The following is an 18,522-nucleotide window of genomic DNA, read 5'->3' as shown; positions in this document are numbered from 1 at the left end:
GTGCACAGGTATTATTCATAGGCCCATTTAAAAACTTTTTAATCATCAAACTACTTAATTTACTAAGAAACTGACTAGTGTACAAAAATCAAACGAGTAAAAATGGTTGTGTAGCTCTTTAAAACTCACTTTCAGGTTAAAATCAGGCTACTCACTGGTGGAGTACTCAGTAAATTTCTTGCAATAAATCCATTTTCAGCTGTGCTTATAAAACAGCCCCACATTACCCTCCCAAATGCATCAATGAATAGTTTTTAATGCAAAGCAAAACTATGTTCTATTATCCAAGTGCACTGGTTTTTTGGAAGATTCTATCTTTGTGATTGTGTAAATTGTGCATTTTGGCGGAAAGTTGAGCTGTAAACCGAGCAGAGCAATTCGAGTTCTGGAGTCACATGCGACTCCAAACGTTAACTCTGTTTTTCTTCCCACAGATGCTGCCTGAACTGCTATTTCCAGCATCCGGAGTATTTTGCTTTTATTTTCGCACATTTTACCCATTGCGCCCAAAATTCCTCTGCGGCGACAGATGGACCTTAAAAACTTTGCCTCCCCATCAGAGGGCGCGCTAAGGGGCTTTGTTCTGCGAGGGAGGCGCGCGCGTGTGGTGAGGGGACGCGCGCCGCCGCCGCCGCCGCCCCTACCCCTGCCCAGGTGCGCGCACGCCGGGGGTGGGGTGGGTGGGGAGGCGCGTACGCTGGCGCTTTACCCAGCATGCGGCGGGTTGGCGCGGGGCCGCGCGTCAGTTATTTACAGCCCTGGCCAAGATGGCGGATCATGAGGAGCAGGTATCGGAGGAGGAGAAGGTGAGAGCGGCTGCTGCGGCGACTGTCTCAGTGAGCGAGCGGCTCTGCTCGCTCCCTCGCTGCACGCATTTGGAAAGGTGTGAGGATCGCCGGGCGGGCGGTGCTGTTGTCGTTGTTGGCTGCGGGGCCCCCTTGCCCTGCCCTGCCCGGGGCGGCTGCTTTTTTTGGGCCGGAGCCACTTTATTTTTAGCTCGGCCGCCGCCGGCCGCAGTCCTTGTACGGTCGTTTCATGGCGGTCGCCTGGGCAGTTACCCACTCCTCCCACCCTACACCTCTCCACCTCATCCCCCCCCCTCAACCCCAAAAGCGGAGGGGGCAGGGCCCGTGTGGCCTGGGTTAGGGCCTGGGGAGGAGGGTTGGCGGTCGGGGCGGGGTCCTGCCACCCCGCCTCTGGGCTGTGGGACTGTGGAGCGGCCGCCTCCAGATGGCCGCACCCGGCCTGGAGGTTGGCTCCAGGGAGCTGCTCGGTGTGGGGCCAGTGACCGGGAAGCTGGGGCGTGGCGCGGAGCAGTAGCCGGTGTCCGCCTGTTGTAATCTCTGTTCAAATTGTCAATCCCAAACCCACCCGATTGAGCCAGCGAGGGAGGTGAAGTAGCTGCTTTAGGGTAGCACAGTCAGCAAGTACTGAAGGAAATACTCAGGCTATATCTTACACTTTTTCTTCCCTTTTAATTATATATTTTAACACATTTCCTGCTAGCTAAAATTACAAAGCTATGATCTGTTTAACTGGCTTCGACCCCTATTGTTCCCAGTTACCAAAAGTAGCAGCTTTGCTGAAAGCTCTTGCCCCTCTCCCTCCCCCCCACCACCAAACAAACACCTACAATCCGAAGCATGTTAACATCTGAAGCAGTTCAGTGTCAAACTGCCTGCAAAATCAGAACTGCAGGCCTTAAACTCTGCCCTATACCTCAAATATTACTTTGGATCAGAAATTCATTGAGCTTTACTCTCACTGTTTAGGATGTCATTGGGCACTTAAGTAAATTTGCAACTTGATGCCTGTCATAAATTATTTTAAGACTTACAAGAGTGAATATCAAGGTAGTTAATTTTAGTTTTCCTAGTAACACTTTGTTCTTGTCACTTGGCCTTCATTAGAGTCCTGTACACTTTTGTTCCTGTCACATGATGTAAATAGAATGGTGGATTTCATACGGACAAAACTGTAGACCTGTGATGTTCCAGTTTGTTAAAAGTAGCTCTACTGTACTTGAGATATTTTCCTCTAATGGTATAATAAGCTGCATAGAGTTTTTGTGACATTGTGCAAAGCAGGATTGTAATAAGTCTAACCGACTGTCTCCTTAATGGTTTGATGGGGGAACAAGAGAGCTTAACATAATTGTCCAAAATGGTTAAAGGAACATTTTGTGATTAACTGATTAGCTAAGATTGACATTAGGGCTGCTTTCCACATTGAAGCTGAATTGTTTAATCCTTAAATGTCTTGGTACCTTTTTAGATTATTTTAATGTGAGGCGATATGAAATTGAAGTTTTTGTTCACTGCACCTGTGACTAATTTGTGACAGATGTCATGTACCAATCTGAAGCCTTACAGGAAGTTTGCTTAAGTGAACATTCAACAGTTTGTTGGTTTGCGACAATAATATGTCAATACTGACATTTCAAAGTCAAGTTATAAGCTGTTGCATATAACTCTTGTTTTTGTAAGAGTATTCTGGAGCAATATGTCATACTTGTGTGGCAGTGGAAGACTGTCCAAAGTTGTCACTAAGAACTTGGTAACTGAAATTGTGGGTATGCTATCAAGTATGTCATATACACGTCACACATTTTCTTCCTTTTCTGTTCTCTTTCCAGTCCTTGAAATATAGTTTTATGCACATGACAGTTCACTTGGCAAGATGAAAGAGCTTTAATCAGTTTTTAAAGTTATAAAGAAGTTTCACTTCTGAGTGACATGGGTCATTTCTGTCTCAATTACTATTTAACAAACTATCTAGCCAGCGAAAGACAATAATGTGCCAAACTACTTTTAAAGCATGTCAGATCGGTTGTAATTTGTAGTGTGCTAGGGCTGTTAAGTTTAATGAATACAATGATGGTAAATGTAGTCATGTTACAGTAATATTTTGTTAGAGCAATGTTTCCCATGCTTATTTTTAAAAAATTTTTGGATTCTCCCTAAAGTTTATTTATTTCATGAACTAAAGTGTATGTGTGTGTGTAAAATGACTCCCTCGAAGCCTAAAATTGTCATCGTGTTTGCTGGTTTAGGTCTTGGAACTATATACTGAAATCATAAATATTAATTGATAGGCTTCATTTTATGATCTATTGGTTGCTGTTCTTTTTGAGAAGAAACTATAGTTTTGTAAATTGCGTCCCATAACCTGCTCTTGGAGAATCTATTTTAAATTTGCTGAAAACACAACTTTCCCAGTTTTTATAATTGATTTAGTGCTAAAGGTGAAAAAAACTTCTCCAGACTCCTACATACCTTAAATTCTAGCAAAATACTTTATGGTTAAAATATGTAGTGCTTTGAACAAAATGCTGAACAAGTTTTTGCAAAATATATGGTAAAGAGCAGGTAAAGAAAGATCAACCAGTTCATTGATCCTGTCTCATCCTGACATGGTATAACATCTAGACACCATTCCTACTCTCCCTCTGTGTTGCCTTCCCCACACCCGAACATACATGCCTGCAATCTCTCGAGATGCAATAAGAAAAATATAGCCATTGGCCAATTTCAGGGGAAATTTTTAGCTGCACTTTCCCAAAGGCAATCAAATATGTTCCAGTAGAGCATGATGACCAGGGTATAAATCAGCTAAAGTTAAAGCTAAACCTAAGTTACACCATATTTCTATTCCCTGATGTGCCCTAACCAAGTTAGGGGAGACTGCAGGGAGTCAGGTAGTTAAAGTTGCAATATAAACATGTCCCTTCACTTTTGATTAACAAATTCTGCTGTTTAATAGAGGCCAGTCAGAACAATTATGCTCTCTTTCCTCCATCCTGGCTCTTGTTCTCTTTATAAAGATTAATTAGGAACCTTTCTACTTAGCAATTCTCAAATAATTACAGTTATCGAGTTTGTAATAATGGAGCAATATTCGGTGTCTGGTCTGGTGTGCATCATGTGATAGTTATGGTCCTTCTGAGTATTGTTGACCCAATTTCAGAAAAATATATTGCTTTTTTTGTTATTCAGTGGTATTCATTTATTAATGTTCACTTTTTAATGGTAACTATTAGGGAAATTGATATTTGAATCCATCACGAGTTTTCAATTAATATTAATGACACCAACAAACGAAGCTTAAAGGGGCGAGATTAGCAGCACAGCTAGAAATGCAGTCGTGAAGAGGATTCAGTAGTTAGGAGGGGCTTGACAGTCTGTTGCAGTTCAGACCAACTGTCCCAGATACTTCATTGTTTCCTTTATGTTAGGGTAAGGCACACATTAAATAGACTAGAAAAGATTCTGTAAGATGTGAGACAACGCAGCACCAGCTATCATGGCCCATGTAGGTAAAGAAAAGCCTGAATGTAAATTCTAGGTGGAAAATAAGCTCAGGAGCAGGATCTTATGGGTGGTAGTCTTAATTTTATTGCCCCAGCCATATGGTAGAGTAGGACAAGAAAAATCAGTACATGGCTGATGTCTGCCAGGGAGAGGGATTCCGCTTTGGGTGTCAGCACCTATTCAGCTGTAGCCTGACTTTTGGAATAGGCAGGATGCTAATGTGCTGGCAAATAGTTAAATAGGGAAGTAATGAAATATTTAAACTACGCTAGGAAAATAAAATAAACAGGATCAACTAATAGAGAAGGAGAGGTAAAGAAAGATAATGCGGAAAGCAATTTACCAGAAAGATTTGGAGTAGAGGAATAAAATCAAATGAGTTAATTATAAATGGTGGACCAAGTGTGACAGGTAAGGGGTAGCTTAAGAAAAAAAAAGCATGAGGAAATCAAAAAAAAAAACTCCAAATGCATGTTCTGCAATATGCAGAATGCAAGAACTGGGAGAACCGGAGGCAGGTATTTTTACTGAAGCATCTAGTTTTCATAGCATTACCAGACACTTGATAGTTAATATGGTTGGAGCTCAAGGATTTTTAAAAGGCCTCGTTACATTAGTAGGGATCTATGACATACAGATAGTGAAAACGAAATGGAAGAGGAAAGTCAGATTAGGGAGATGAGCAGGCATAACTAAATTAGTCTGAAAGATTTTAATTGAGACAGAGGAGAACAGGCAATGAAATTCTCAAATGTAGGTAGGATTACATTAGCAGCCAACAAGGAAAGAAACATTGCTACATCTGGTTATGAGTAATAAATAGATAAGTTAGATGAGGTAAGTAAATTTAAGATCCAACTTTGGAGCAAAGATTAGATCACTGGCTGGTTAAGGGCTGATTTTAGAAAATTGAGCACACTAGCTGAGGTAAAATGGAAGGAGAAATTGGACTCTAGAACAACAATGGAATGTTTTAAAATGGGCATTGCCAAGTTACACGTTAAGTATATTCCATTAACAATGGACAATGTTAGTTTTACAGTTGAGGCTAGGAACCTACTAAAGTTAAATAAGAGGGCCTATGATGGCTCTTAAGAATAATGAAAATCACCTAAGTTAGAATGAGAAAACAATTGGTTATTAGCTGAAAAAGGAAAGCCAGATGGAAGTAGGAAGAATTTTTGGGAAACATTTAAAGGAACAATAAAGTGATCAATGTCAGTGAGATGTGATCCCAAAGAGAAGATTGACACTTAAATACACCTGCAATTTTTTCACCTGTAAGTATATCACATTGGTCTTCAGCGAAGCATATTGGAGAAGTGAATTCTGAAGTTGTTGAGTGAGATAACAGTATTATAATAAAAGAGAAAATGTAGATGCTTTAGTTAAGCTAAAGGAAAACAAGAGCACCAAGGTCCCATGGGATGCATCTGAGAATCCCGAGGGAGGAAATTGCAGGGCAGAGTGATTGTCCGTCAGAGGACCAGAGAGTAGCCAAAGTAGTATCAGTATTTTAAAGGAAGATGGACGTAATTCAGGTAATTGCGGACCAGTTAGCTTAACTTTTGTGGTAGGGAAAATTTGAGTCTTTCAATCAAGGATGAAATTACCATATATTTGGTTGGAGAAAATAGAAGTAGCCAGCATGGAGGGGCAATAGGGCTCAACAAACCTTGTAGAATGCTTGAGCTAACATGCCATAGATGGGAGGAATGCAGTGGATGTGCGGACCTTAGGAAAATCTTTGACAAGGGATTATACGAGAGATCATAAGAGAAGATTAAGGGGTATAGAGTTAGAGGAAGGATAGCAAACTGGATGTAAAAATTGGTTAGAAAGGAGTAAACTGAGTAGGAGTTGAGTTTTTTAAAAGTTTTTCTTTCTCACTATAAAAGTGCCTGAACAAAAGTTTTGAAAGCTTCAAGTTGAGGCAGCACTACTTGTATTTGTCACGATGCATAAAAAAATGACAGGCTTGGAATCTGAAGGGCTGATGGGATGTGGTTGGTGATGCTGAGATCTCTTTTAAAGCAGATTTTTAAAGGTGATGTATTCAAATTGTGTGTAGGCAAGATGGTTGAAGGCTCAGCTACCATTAGAAGCTAGACAAGGCTAGAGAAGTTAGGGAGGCCAAAGGGGGAATTTGCAGATGTAATGAGACAATGGAGATCAGGAAGATTTGGGTGATAAGTGGGATAGGATGAAACGACTGAGCTTCAGATGAGTCAGAGTTTATGCAGGTTAGAACTTGAGATGCTAGCAGAGAGTGTTGGGAAAACTTTAGTCTGGGGATGGCAAAGGAGTAGATGACAGCTTCAGGTAGCAGTGAGCTAGGGGCAAGGTAGTAAGCTGTTGTAGTGATGGACTGGACATGGTGTATGAAGCAGTGGAGTTCAATGAAATGTAGTGGTGTATGTGTGAAATATCATATGCTGACATGAAATGTGGTGAACCATCTAGCAGTGTTTAGATGTAGCCGTTCCAAACTTGGAATGTGCCTATATTTACAGCTGGGGTGATGTCCTGGCCTGTCATATGTTGTGGTGTGTCAACGTTTTGAGGTGACAAATTAAGTTACCAAATAAGTAACAACTCTTGTTCAGTTATGGTTCCACTCTTGCAGGCATCTTATTTAAATGCCCATTCTTCAGTTGTAAACTTTCACAGGTTGATTGATTGTTGCGGCAAACAAATCATAGTTTTATCTAATGTTGACACATACACACTTTGCAGTCATTTTATTGATCAGTAATCTCTTCTTCCTTCCCCAACGTGCAGAAAGTTCAGGCATTTTAGCATGCTGACCACGCCCTTCTTGAGATTAGGTGAGATGATTTTGTTTGTAGAGGGAGGTAATAAACTAAAAGTTTAGAGAATAAAATCCATGGTCTGGATGGATTATACTGAACAAATTAGAAGTTAGGGAAGAGATAGCAGAGGCATGTATATGTATATAAAAGTTAATTAGAAAAGGGAGTAATGCCAGAAGACTAGCAGATAACTAATGTGATTCCTATGGATAAAAAGGGACATGGAGCCAATCCAGCGAATGTTAGATCAATTAGCTTCAGGTTGGTGACAGGAAAGCTGATGGAACCCTTACTCACAGATATATTAGAAAACCTCTAGAAATGAAAAATACAATAGTCAGTACAGATCCCAAAAGGGGAGGTTATGCTTGCCAACCTGATTGAATTCTTTGAAGAATTAGCCAGAGGATTATATAAGTATACTATAGTAGGCAACATATTTGGATTTCTAAAAAGCCTTTATAAGGTCTGGCTCGTGACTGAGGTAGAATGGGGTGTGGGGAGCTGTAGCAAAATGGATACCAAGCTGGCTACAAAACAGAAAACCGAGTAGGGAAAGTAAGATTTACAAGTATTTACTCATAAAATGGTGGGAATGGTGCTTGGGCCATAGACATGTAGATGTTTCCATTTGCGAGCAAGGCCAGAGCTAGGTGCCATAAATAGCCACTAATGAAACCTGTAGGGAATTCAGGATAAACTTTTCTACCCAGAAGGTGACTTAAATGTAGAACTTGCTCCCATAATGAGTAGTTGAGGCAAATAGCATACATAGATGCATTCAAGGGGAAGCTAAATAATATCACGGGTGAAAATAATAAAGGATGTGTTAAAGTTCGATGAAGTGGGATGGGATGGAGGTTTGTGTGGAGCATAACCACTGGCAAGGATCTTTAGGGTCAAATGGCTGTTTCTGCACTGTAAATACGTTGTAATACGTTTCAGCTAGCTGGAATGAATTACATAGAAACAGACCATTTTTCCTTTAAGGTCCATGCAGATGTTTATGCTCCACATGAACTTCCTCCACCTTTTTTTTCACTCTATGAACGTATATTTCTATTCCTTTCTCCCTCATTTATATATCTAGCTTCATCTTAATTGCTTCTCTGCTACTCCATATCTCACTTTATCTCAACTACTCCATATGGTGGCAGAATAATGGAACAATGGTGTGTATTTATATAGTGCCTTTGACATACAAATTATTCTACAACACTTTACAGCAGAGTACAGAGAATGGAACGTCAAGACAAGGAAGACTTGAGAGTAAAGATGCATTTTGATAAGGATTTTCAATGAGGGAAAAATGGAAGTTTCCAGAGGAAATTGTAGAGGGCAGGCCTCCTGGGTGATATGAGTGCCTTAGAGAAGGTCCAAAGGACACCCAACCCAGACTGATAGCCAAAAGCCCTAAACTTAGTTGTCAGGCTCAGAAAAATGGCCTTTGTTCATTGGATGTGCAGACTTGAAAGTAATATGATTTAAGGTTTTTTTTTAAATGATAAAGGAATTAGATGTTGTTTGACTGAAGAGGTTAACTTGGACTATATTTGAATAGAAGTACTAGAGGGGGGATTGGTATAAAATGAGAATATATTTGGCTAGATGCTGGAAAGTATTTCTTTTCAATGAGTCATTAACCTCTGAAATTTACAAAACGCACAGGTGTGGATTTTTTATTTTGGGAAAGGTGGAAGGTAAGAAATGTGTATTTAATTGCTATTTTGTTTATTGATATATCCAATCCTCTAAAAGGAGAATCCAGGAGCTGAAGCAGAGAGTAATAATTTTCTGGTTGATTCCTGGACCTTGCAATCATTTACATAGGCAGCAGATAGGAAAGGATGTACTTCAAATCATGAAGTCTATTGACAGAACTGCCTGGTCACATTGAACTCAAAGGTACTTAATGTACAAACCCATGAAACAAAAACAAAGTGCTGGTAAAACTCAGCAGGCCTGACAGCATCTGTGGAGAGAAAACTGAGTTAACATTTCGAGTCCGTATGACTCTTCAGAACCCATGATTTGGGCTGCCAAGTTGGAAGGAGGGGTTCAGGTAGTGAAGGTTTAAGTCACCAAGGATCAGGAGTTAATGAGTACAAAGACAAAATATATTTGAGAACATGTTGTCATGGGCTTTGGAAGGGTGGTAAATGGATTTGAGTTGGGAGCGGTGGAACAGGGCAGGTCATGCCAGAGGAATTAGGGAAGAAGCTAAAGTGTGTTTTGGTGATTGAGGCTTCACCACTGCCCCTTGGATGGGACAAATAATGGGAAGTATGGGATAGGGAGGTCTCAGTGAGGGGATAAGAATTGCCGCTTGAGCCATTAATTATGGCTCAATTAATGCCAGATACCTATGGGCTTATCCATGACTAACCTGGCTAGCAGTCTGTCCAGAATATGAAGTCTCTGTTGCTGACTTAAGTCTTTGATCTTAGTTTAATTATGATGGTTAAGTGATTCATAATTAGCATCTAGTCTAAATATTGGAAGTGTTTACAGAAAGTGTTTTGGTGTTTGGATTTTCCTTTAAATGTTAAGCAGATGGTGTTTGCAACACATATTGACGTAAAAGATCCCATGGCACTATTCAAAGAACAGAAGGGTTCTCCCGGTGTCCTGGCTAACATTTATCCTTCAGCCAGTACTCAAATTATCTGTTCGTTATCTCATTGCTGTTTGTGGAACCTTGCTACGTGCAAATTGACTGTCCTGTTTCCCAACATTACAACATGACTACACTTCTAAAGCACTTAGTACCAACCACTTTTGAACGTTTGAGGTCATGAAAGACATTGTACAAATGCATGTTGTTTAAGAAACTTTATCGAATTTTAGCTTAAGGGAAAGGAAAGGTGGGGTATTGTAGCTTTGGTGATCATTGCAATATTGTAGCTGGTAATGAATTTGCTGTTCAGAAAAGGAATTCTGAATTAGTGAATTTCCCCTTTTCTGGAACAGTTTCCTTTGACAAGATTTGACAACTTTAAATCAGGCATGAATGAACATCCCCTGACCTATTTGGAAAGCCAGATTCTAGTTAGTTTTCTTCCATTCTTGTTTTACATTTTTTCACTTTAGCAGAGGATATTAAAACAAAGAAAGCACAGACATAGTTACATTGAATAGAAGTAATGGTACCAGAGGTAAATTCTTGCTTAGGGTATCCTATATTACAGGCTAAAGTGAAAGCATGATCTGAAATTATGGGATGAGGTTAGAAGGGTGATAAGGGGTCAACTGTAGTAGTTGGAGATTTTAGTTTGCTGTAAATTGACAGACAGTATATGTGTTGGCAAGACAAGGAAGGGATTTCTAGAGTTAATGAAATGTTTTATGAGTTAACAAGGGGAGAAAAATCATGAATTTCAGTAATTGATCAAATCTCTAGCAGAAAGGTGAGTGAAGCTTTAAATGAACATGTGATCGCATTTGACATTACAAGGATCATTATAAAAACCCAAAGTGCTTGAAGTCTTGTCAGTGAGTTTGACAGGTTTACATATGGCTGAGAGTGGAGAACCTATCATCATCGTTTAAGGTGACTGAATGCAGTAGACCAATGCTTACTTGTACAAAACAAATGGACCAAGCTTAAAGGCTCACCCGTCCAGTTGAAGGGGATAACCAAATAACTTAAAAATTAAGTAAATGCATTTAAGGCCATGAAGAAAAATGGCACAGCATTAAAACAAAAACAATATAAATAGGTGTGCCAGGAGTGTAAAAAAAAAATGCAACTGAATGTCGAAGAGAAATTTTGAATTAAATATGACGAGAAAAGTGAAGCATGTCATTTAGTTATATTAAGAGATAAAGAAAATCTAGGGATTGGTTTGGGCCACTGAAATTCGTCTTGGATGAGAACCTGACAACATAATGTGTCTCAAACTGCAAGATTCATGGGATGTTGGGTATCGCTGGCTAGGCCACCATTTATTACCCATCCCTAATTGCCCTTAAGAAGGTAGTGATGAGCTGCCACCTTAAACCGCTGCAGTCCCTGTGGCGTAGGTACACCCTCGGTGCTGTTAGGGAGGGAGCTTCAGGATTTTGACCCAGCAACATGAAGATATGGCGATATATTACCAAGTCAGGAGGGTGAGTGGCTCGGAGGGGAACTTCAGGTGAAGGTGTTCCCATGTGTCAGCTGCCCTTGTCCTTTTGGATGGTAGTCATTGTTGGTTTGGAAGGTGCTGTCAAAGGAGCCTTGGTGTGTTGCTGCAGTGCATCTTGTAGATGGTATACACTGCTGCCATTGTGCATCAGTGGTGGGGGGAGTGAATTTTTGCAGATGGGGTGTCAATCAGACGAGCTGCTGTGTCCTGGATAATGTCAAGCTTCTTGAGTGTTGTTGGAGCTGCAGTCATCCAGGCAAGTGGAGAGTATTCCATCACACTCCTGACTTGTACCTTGTAGACGATGGACAGGCTTTGGGCAGTTAGGAGGTTAGTTACTTGCCGCAGGATTCCTAGCCTCTGACCTCTTGTAGCCACAGTATTTCTATGGCTAGTCCAGTTCAGTTTCTGGTCAATGGTAACCCCCAAGTGCCTCAATTATTACCAAAGAGGGGGTAGGCAATTATCTTGATCTGGAAAGGGAGATGGAGGGTGTGGCAGAGATAAGTTATGACACTATCCATATTACTATTGGCATTGCACATTTCAGTAATTTCATCTAAGCCATCTTATGCAACAGTTCACTAATTTAGCAAGGAGTGTTGCAGATGAGCCTAATCCTGTGTTCAATGGAAGTCCAGCAATCCATGCAGTAATGCAGGTTATTAGATAGCAGTTGGCTGCTGTTCACCTTATCAGTTACGAGGTGTCGGCTATGGCTCAGTCCATAGCACCCTCGTCTTTGAATCAGAAGGTTGTGGGTTCATGTCCCACTCCCGGAAACCAAGAACTGTGATTGTACTCAGAAGAGTTGCAATCTGTGACTGTTGATAACTCGAAAGAATTTTTTATCAGTTACCACCCACTCTAACTCCTATTGTCAAGGCTGATTAACATACCTTTGCTGTCCTGGCTGCAAGTAGTAACTTGTCACAAATGAGATTTGGGACTTGCATGTTCTTTTGAGAATATTTCCAAATATTTACCCAAAGGTAATATACATGTGTGACACGGGTGCATTAAGATGCCTGTCTTAAGTTTCTAAATGTGCGTATTATGCTTTAGTTATAACCCAGGTGCTATGCAGGGCTATTATCTGCTCTGAGTGGTGCATCATGTTGTACTGCTGGCTACACTTTGGTCTAAGGAGAAAACAGAGCTCTGCAAGTTCCAATACTGGTCAGTTAGCTTCAGCTTTTCTAACATTTTAATATGAAAGTGGTCCAATGAACTGCATTTTAAAGTTAAAAACATGCTACTGTGGGTCTCAAGGACTGAAAAGCTTCAGTTATACTTGACCAAGTTTCAAAAATTTAGCATACCTCTGATCATTTATCAATTATTTTGAAAATGAAGTGAGAATTCACAAACCATAAATGTACTTCATATGCTTGAGACTCATTTTTTGATTTCCCTTCAGGGCTAAAATTAAGGATGAGGGGGTTATCTTAGAGACAGTTCTTGCCCTCACTCAGGTACTCCTAAAGTGACATGGCTTTCAATCATAGCTCAGTGGTAATCAGAAGGTTGTGGGTTCAAGTCCGACTCCAGAGGCTTGAGCACATCATTTAGACTGACATCTCAGTGCAGTACTAAGGGAGTGCCATCTTTCAGATGAGATATTAAACCAAGGCGTACTTAAATGAGTGTGAAAGATTCCATGGCACTATTTAAAGAAGAGCAGAGAGTTTTCTTAGTGTTCTGGCCAATATGCATCTTTCAATTAGCATAACTCAATCTATTTTAAGTAATCATTGTTTTGGGATCTTGCTCTGTGTAAATTGGTTGCTGTACTTCTTACATCAGTGCAGGAAAAGACACTGACTGAAAAACTGACTTAATGATTATAAGATGCTGTATAAGTGAAAGTTCTTGTTTCCCCCCCCCCCCCCCTCCTTCCAATGACATTGCCAGCAGTAGCAGCATGGCAGTGCATTCCTCTTACCTAGAGAGGTCAAATGTTGCTTTACTCCACTCTTCTGAACTGTGATATTTAATTGGCAACTTTGCTTCCTGATTTCAGTCCAAGCTCCAGCTGCTGATTTTAAACCTGGGTAAAGAGGTGTCAGCTGTGGCTCAGTTCATAGCACCCTCGCCTTTGAATCAGAAGGTTGTGGGTTCATGTCCCACTCCCGGAAACCAAGAACTGTGAATGTACTCGAAAGAGTTACATGCGATCTGTTGATAACTCGAAAGAGTTACAAACATGAGAAAAAGCAGGACAGGGTTTAAACCTGGGTAAACAAGGGTTGCAATCAGCAATGTGCAGGGAGGTTCAAAGTACAAGAATGCATTGGTTGAAATGAGAAGCATTAGGGAAATTTTTAATTGTGAATGCCAACCAACATAGAGGTGCTAATTAGCAATCTTTACCCCTTACTGAAGTGGAATTGTGGTGAAGCTGTGTTATGCCTGTATGTATATATGGTGACAAAAATAGCGCTAAACTGTACTGAGTTTCTGAATCAGGCTGAACAAGTAAAACAAAACAAAGGAAACAAGTATATTTAGGGTAGTGTTGGAATGCACTGTAGTAGTACTGTATATTATAAGAGTCAATCTCATGTAAATGTCAATCGCGTGATTTTTAGCTTAAAACCAAAATCTTTAACTTAACTAGTGTAAAAGTTGACCCTAGTTTTTCAGGGAACAAAAGCCCAAAAATTTCAGAACCAAAGTATAATCCTAGAGATGTTCATGATTTGATTTCAGTGCAAATGTATAAATGTTATTTAAAAATAAGAACTGGTAAGTAAAACATTTATACATTTTGTTTTTATTTAAATTTTTTAAGTGATCAGATTATGAATTATATAAATTCTTTAGTGTTGTTAATTTTCACTTTATTCCATTGTGATGGTTTGTTTTGAATTTCACTTGGACCCAAATCAAGTACACATGCCAACTCCTCAAACATCACCTGTGTAAAAGTCAACCCCAGGACTTTTGTCCTAAAAAACTGGTCTCAAAAATCTGACTTTTACATGAGTATGTGCAGTCTATCACAAAGTGGACCATTAGGCACTTTCAATATTATTGGAAGGCATAAGAATGCAGTTGCTGTTAATGAAACCTGATTTATTTCCTCTTCATTTTGGTATTTTACAAATGGTGAGTGGAATGTAGAAGGTTAAAAATGATGAACCATATAATTCAATAAAGAGTTTTGATAAAATTCTGTATTCTTTTATTCTCAATTAGGAACATTAAAACTTGAGCTATTTTAAACTTGAGTGTAAGTTATGGATGAAAATTAATTAGAACGTCTCTTTTAATTACAGGTGCGCATAGCAGCAAACTTCATTACTCATGCTCCACCAGGAGAATTCAATGAAGTTTTTAATGGTGAGTTCTGTTAAATTGCTTATAAGGTGACTGTGCCTTTTCATTTTATTTGTAAGGGTGCAACTCGGGAGCCTAATTGTTAACTCTTAATTATGGTTGAGAATTAACAGATACAAGCTTGCAGGAAACTACGGCATGACTATTCTATATTTACAGTAGTTATCATGTAAGATTGTGAAAATACAGCATGGTAACCTTGTGTATTTGTATGCCAGATTAAGTTTGAAGTTCCTGTCAAGCTGCTTGGTTGAAACTAAAAGGTACAGCCTTTCAGAGGGATGGAACGTGAACAGTGCTATTCTTGTCCAGCTGGTAGTTCATCAATATTGCATGTCTGGGAATACATTTTCTGCTCTCCTGATCAGCATCCTGTCCACTTTTTGTTCATGCACCTGGTTATTTATGCAACCTGAGCAACTAGACTTATTAGTACACGAGTATCTGAAAGTCAGTTTTGCACCACTTTAAATGGATTCTGCTTCAACAGAAGCTCCTTGTGGTGGTTATGCCTTGCTTGTTCCCTTATTACTCATTGGACTAGATTTTGCTGTCAGATGGAAAGAATTGGTGCTCGCCATTCTATGCTGACAGCTGCCCACAGAAGTTTTTACAAGCTTTGGAAATTTGATCGAATCAGAAGTTTTTAAATCCAGCCAGCCCCCTCTAGAGGACATTTGTGGCCTGTGTGAGCAGGGCGAGAAACAGTGAGGCTGTTTAAAACACCAGATTGAAAGATCCTCAGAGATATGCAGTGTCTAAACTAGGATGTGCAAAGCAGGAAGTTTAAATTAGGTTCAAATCATGTAGAGAAAGGGAAATAAAGATTGGGAAAATAGATGGGATTAAGAAAGAGAGATGAGACAAGAATTTTTTTTAATTTTATTAAATCTCAAAGCTAATTAACTTCTACAGAAATCAGAGCCTGTGATTTGTAAGATTAAATTTTCAGGATCGGAGGGGTTGCCGCAATGTTCATTCTTTGGAGCGGTTTGATCCAACCGAGTGGCTTACTAGGCCACTTCAGGGCAGTTAAGAGTCAACTATGTTGGTGTGGGATTTGGGTCACAGGCCAGACCAGGGTTGGCCAGCTGGTTTCATTCCCCAAAGGGCATTATTGTTCAAATCGAGTTTGACAATTTCATCGTCACTTTTACTGTTACCAGTTTTATTTTCAAATTTTTTAAAAACCTCTATTCAAATTCTCAAACTCCATGTTAGGATTTGAACACTCATTCTTTGGTTTATTAGTCCAGGCCTCTGGATTACTGGCCCAGTAACAGAAGCACTGCAACATTTAGTAAGCGAGGATATAAAGCCCTCAACCATCAAAAAAAATTATACAACTCTCTTACTAGTTTATCAATAAATGCATAAAACAGTTAAAAGACGAATGACTGTTGAAATCATGTACCCAACAATGATGTCCACTACTGATTTTTTTAAAAACTACTAATCAGAAATCCATTATTGACATCTGGATCCCCAAATAGCCCCATGTGCAAATTGATATATCTGAAAGCATTGTGGAATTGAGCATTTTCAACCTTTTGTTCATTTGTACAGAGGTTATTATTGGGTATCTCTAGCAGTTAAAGGTTAGCAAATGTAGACAAAGTTGAAGACAAAAAGCTAGAGCAGGAGACTTGAAGCTTTTACATGTAACCAGAGTAAACTGTTGACTGGCAAATTTGCACAAACATTGATTGAGTTCCTTTCCAGTGAATGATTTCCTGGGAACATCTCTTCCTCCCCAATGTGTCGCTGTTTGAGTATTCTTGTACGTATCATATTTTTTTCTCCCTTTCTCCAAAGTTGCCTTTATGCCCATGACAGTTGAGGGGCATGCAGAAAGTCAGTCATAATTCTTGTATTCCTACTCGCACATTATTTGAATAATGAGATATTCTGTTCGCTGCAAGTACCAGATGGACATGCTGACCATGTAAAATACTTGTCTTTTAGTAAGATACTGCTTTCAGATTTATTTCTCTTGAATTAGCGTGGGAACTGTCTTTAATTTAAGAACTTTAAAAACAGTGAAATAATTATTTTTTTCGTATATATAATATGGATACAGTAGCATAGTGATAATATTACTCGACTAGTTATCAAGAGGCCTAGACTGATGCTCCAGAAACATGAGTTCAAATCCCACTAAGTCAGCTAATAGACTTAATTTAAATAATTAATAAATGTGGAATTAAAGCTTGTAACAGTAATGATAGTCATGAAATTACCAGTTGTCATAAAAGCCCATCTGGTTCACTAATGGCCTTCATGGGAGGTGTTATGACTACTGGACTTGATAAGACAGGTATGTTTTAAACTGCCTCCTTTAATTCAAAGTGAAATGTAGCTGTTTAGCGAGGGGAATATGACCACCTATGAAATCTGCCATGATTAAGCCCGTGTGACCTGGTTGTCATGGGGACAGAGGCCAAGGTCAAAACTTACTGAAAGTAAGGTGCAAGTTTTAACACCTGGGCACAAAGGAGGTGGCGAGCTGGTCTTGCTGTGTGCAGACTCATAGACTCTTAGTCAGACACAGAGATTTGGGGAAGTCAGCCAAAAGAAGGTGCTGCTATGCCCAGCAGAGGAAAAGGGCTGTTTTGGGTTAACCACCAAGCAGAGTGCTAGTGAGGATGGATTCCCTGTTTGAGGAGGATGTGTGTGTGGAGAATTAAAGACCAAGGAGTCACCAGAGGGTGTCTAGCTACTGGAAGTCCATTTGGTTCTGCTCATAAGATTGAGTGAGGGAACTTTGTTTGAAAGGACACTAGAAGAGTCACCTTGGTGGGACTTACAAGACTACATCTCTGCTGAGAGTGTGATGTAATGTATAAATGTGGAGTGGGGTTTCGATTGTGTTAGAAGTCATTTGGAAGTACCTTTTATGTGGTTCAATGTATTTGCCTACCAAATCTTCAGCTGATTTTGATTTGCTACAGCAAAAGTCTTAAAACATGAAATCCTGCCATGTGGTTATGTCAATGACTGGGAAATTTATATATATTTTTAAGTTATCTGTATCTGCAAGGTTCGTAACGAAAGCAAGTCTGTCGTCCTTTCCCAGTCTGGCCTAAATGTAACTCCAGTACATTTGACTTTTAACTGCCCTCTGAAATGGCCTAACAAACCAGTTCTGTCAAGCCACTAGAGAAAAGTTGAAGAAGAATAAACCCAGATGGACCATCCATATTGGCACTAAAATGACAAAGACACACACTGTCCAATCAACCCTGCAAAGCCACCCTCATTAACATCTGGGAACTTCCCAAAATTGGGAGAGCTGTCCCACTTGACTAGTCAAGCAAAAGTCTGACGTAGCCATACTCAGTGAATCATACCCTACAGACAATGTCCCAGACTCATCCATCACCATTCCTAGGGTATGCCATGATCCACTGCTAGAACAGACCCACCAGAGGTGCTGGCACAGTGGTATACAATCAGGAAGGAATGACCCTGGGAGTCCTCAACATTGACTGTAGACCCCATGCTAATGGCATCAGGTCAAACATGGACTAGAAAGCCTGCTGAGTACCACAAACTACTACCATACCCTCCACTGATGAATCATTGTACTTCCATGTTGAACACCACTTGGAAGAAGCACTGAGGGTGCAAGGGAACAGAATGTGCCCTGGCTGGGAGACTTCAGTGTTCATCACCTAGTGTGGCTGAGTCACATCATGACTGGCTGAGCTCTGAAGGACACATCTGCTGGACTGGGCCAGCAGCAGATGGTGAGAGAATGAACAAAAGGGGAAAACCTACTTGACCTCTCCCTCACCAATCTCCCTGTTGCCAGTGCACCTGTTCATGACAGTATTGGCAGGAGTGACCAAAGCACAGTGATTGTGGAAACAAAATCCTGTCTTCATTCTGAGGATACTCTCCATGTTGTGTGGCGTTACCATCATGCTG

General features: G+C 40.1%; 1 protein-coding gene across 1 annotated transcript in view; it reads left to right on the top strand.

The window, feature by feature from the left end:
• Nucleotides 1-686: 686 nt before the first annotated feature.
• LOC144696581 (F-actin-capping protein subunit alpha-2) overlaps nt 687-18,522 on the top strand; it is a 34,106-nt gene continuing 16,270 nt past the window's right edge. Inside the window, exons 1-2 of the mRNA XM_078568041.1 lie at nt 687-806; nt 14,532-14,595. Coding sequence (XP_078424167.1) covers nt 768-806; nt 14,532-14,595 — 103 coding nt within the window. The 5' untranslated portion in view covers nt 687-767. The remainder of the gene's footprint in view (nt 807-14,531; nt 14,596-18,522) is intronic.

Source organism: Cetorhinus maximus, chromosome 22, assembly GCF_964194155.1.
Source record: "Cetorhinus maximus chromosome 22, sCetMax3.hap1.1, whole genome shotgun sequence".
In the NCBI taxonomy this organism is placed as follows: Eukaryota; Metazoa; Chordata; class Chondrichthyes; order Lamniformes; family Cetorhinidae; genus Cetorhinus; species Cetorhinus maximus.
This window is presented reverse-complemented; position numbering and strand designations above follow the sequence as displayed.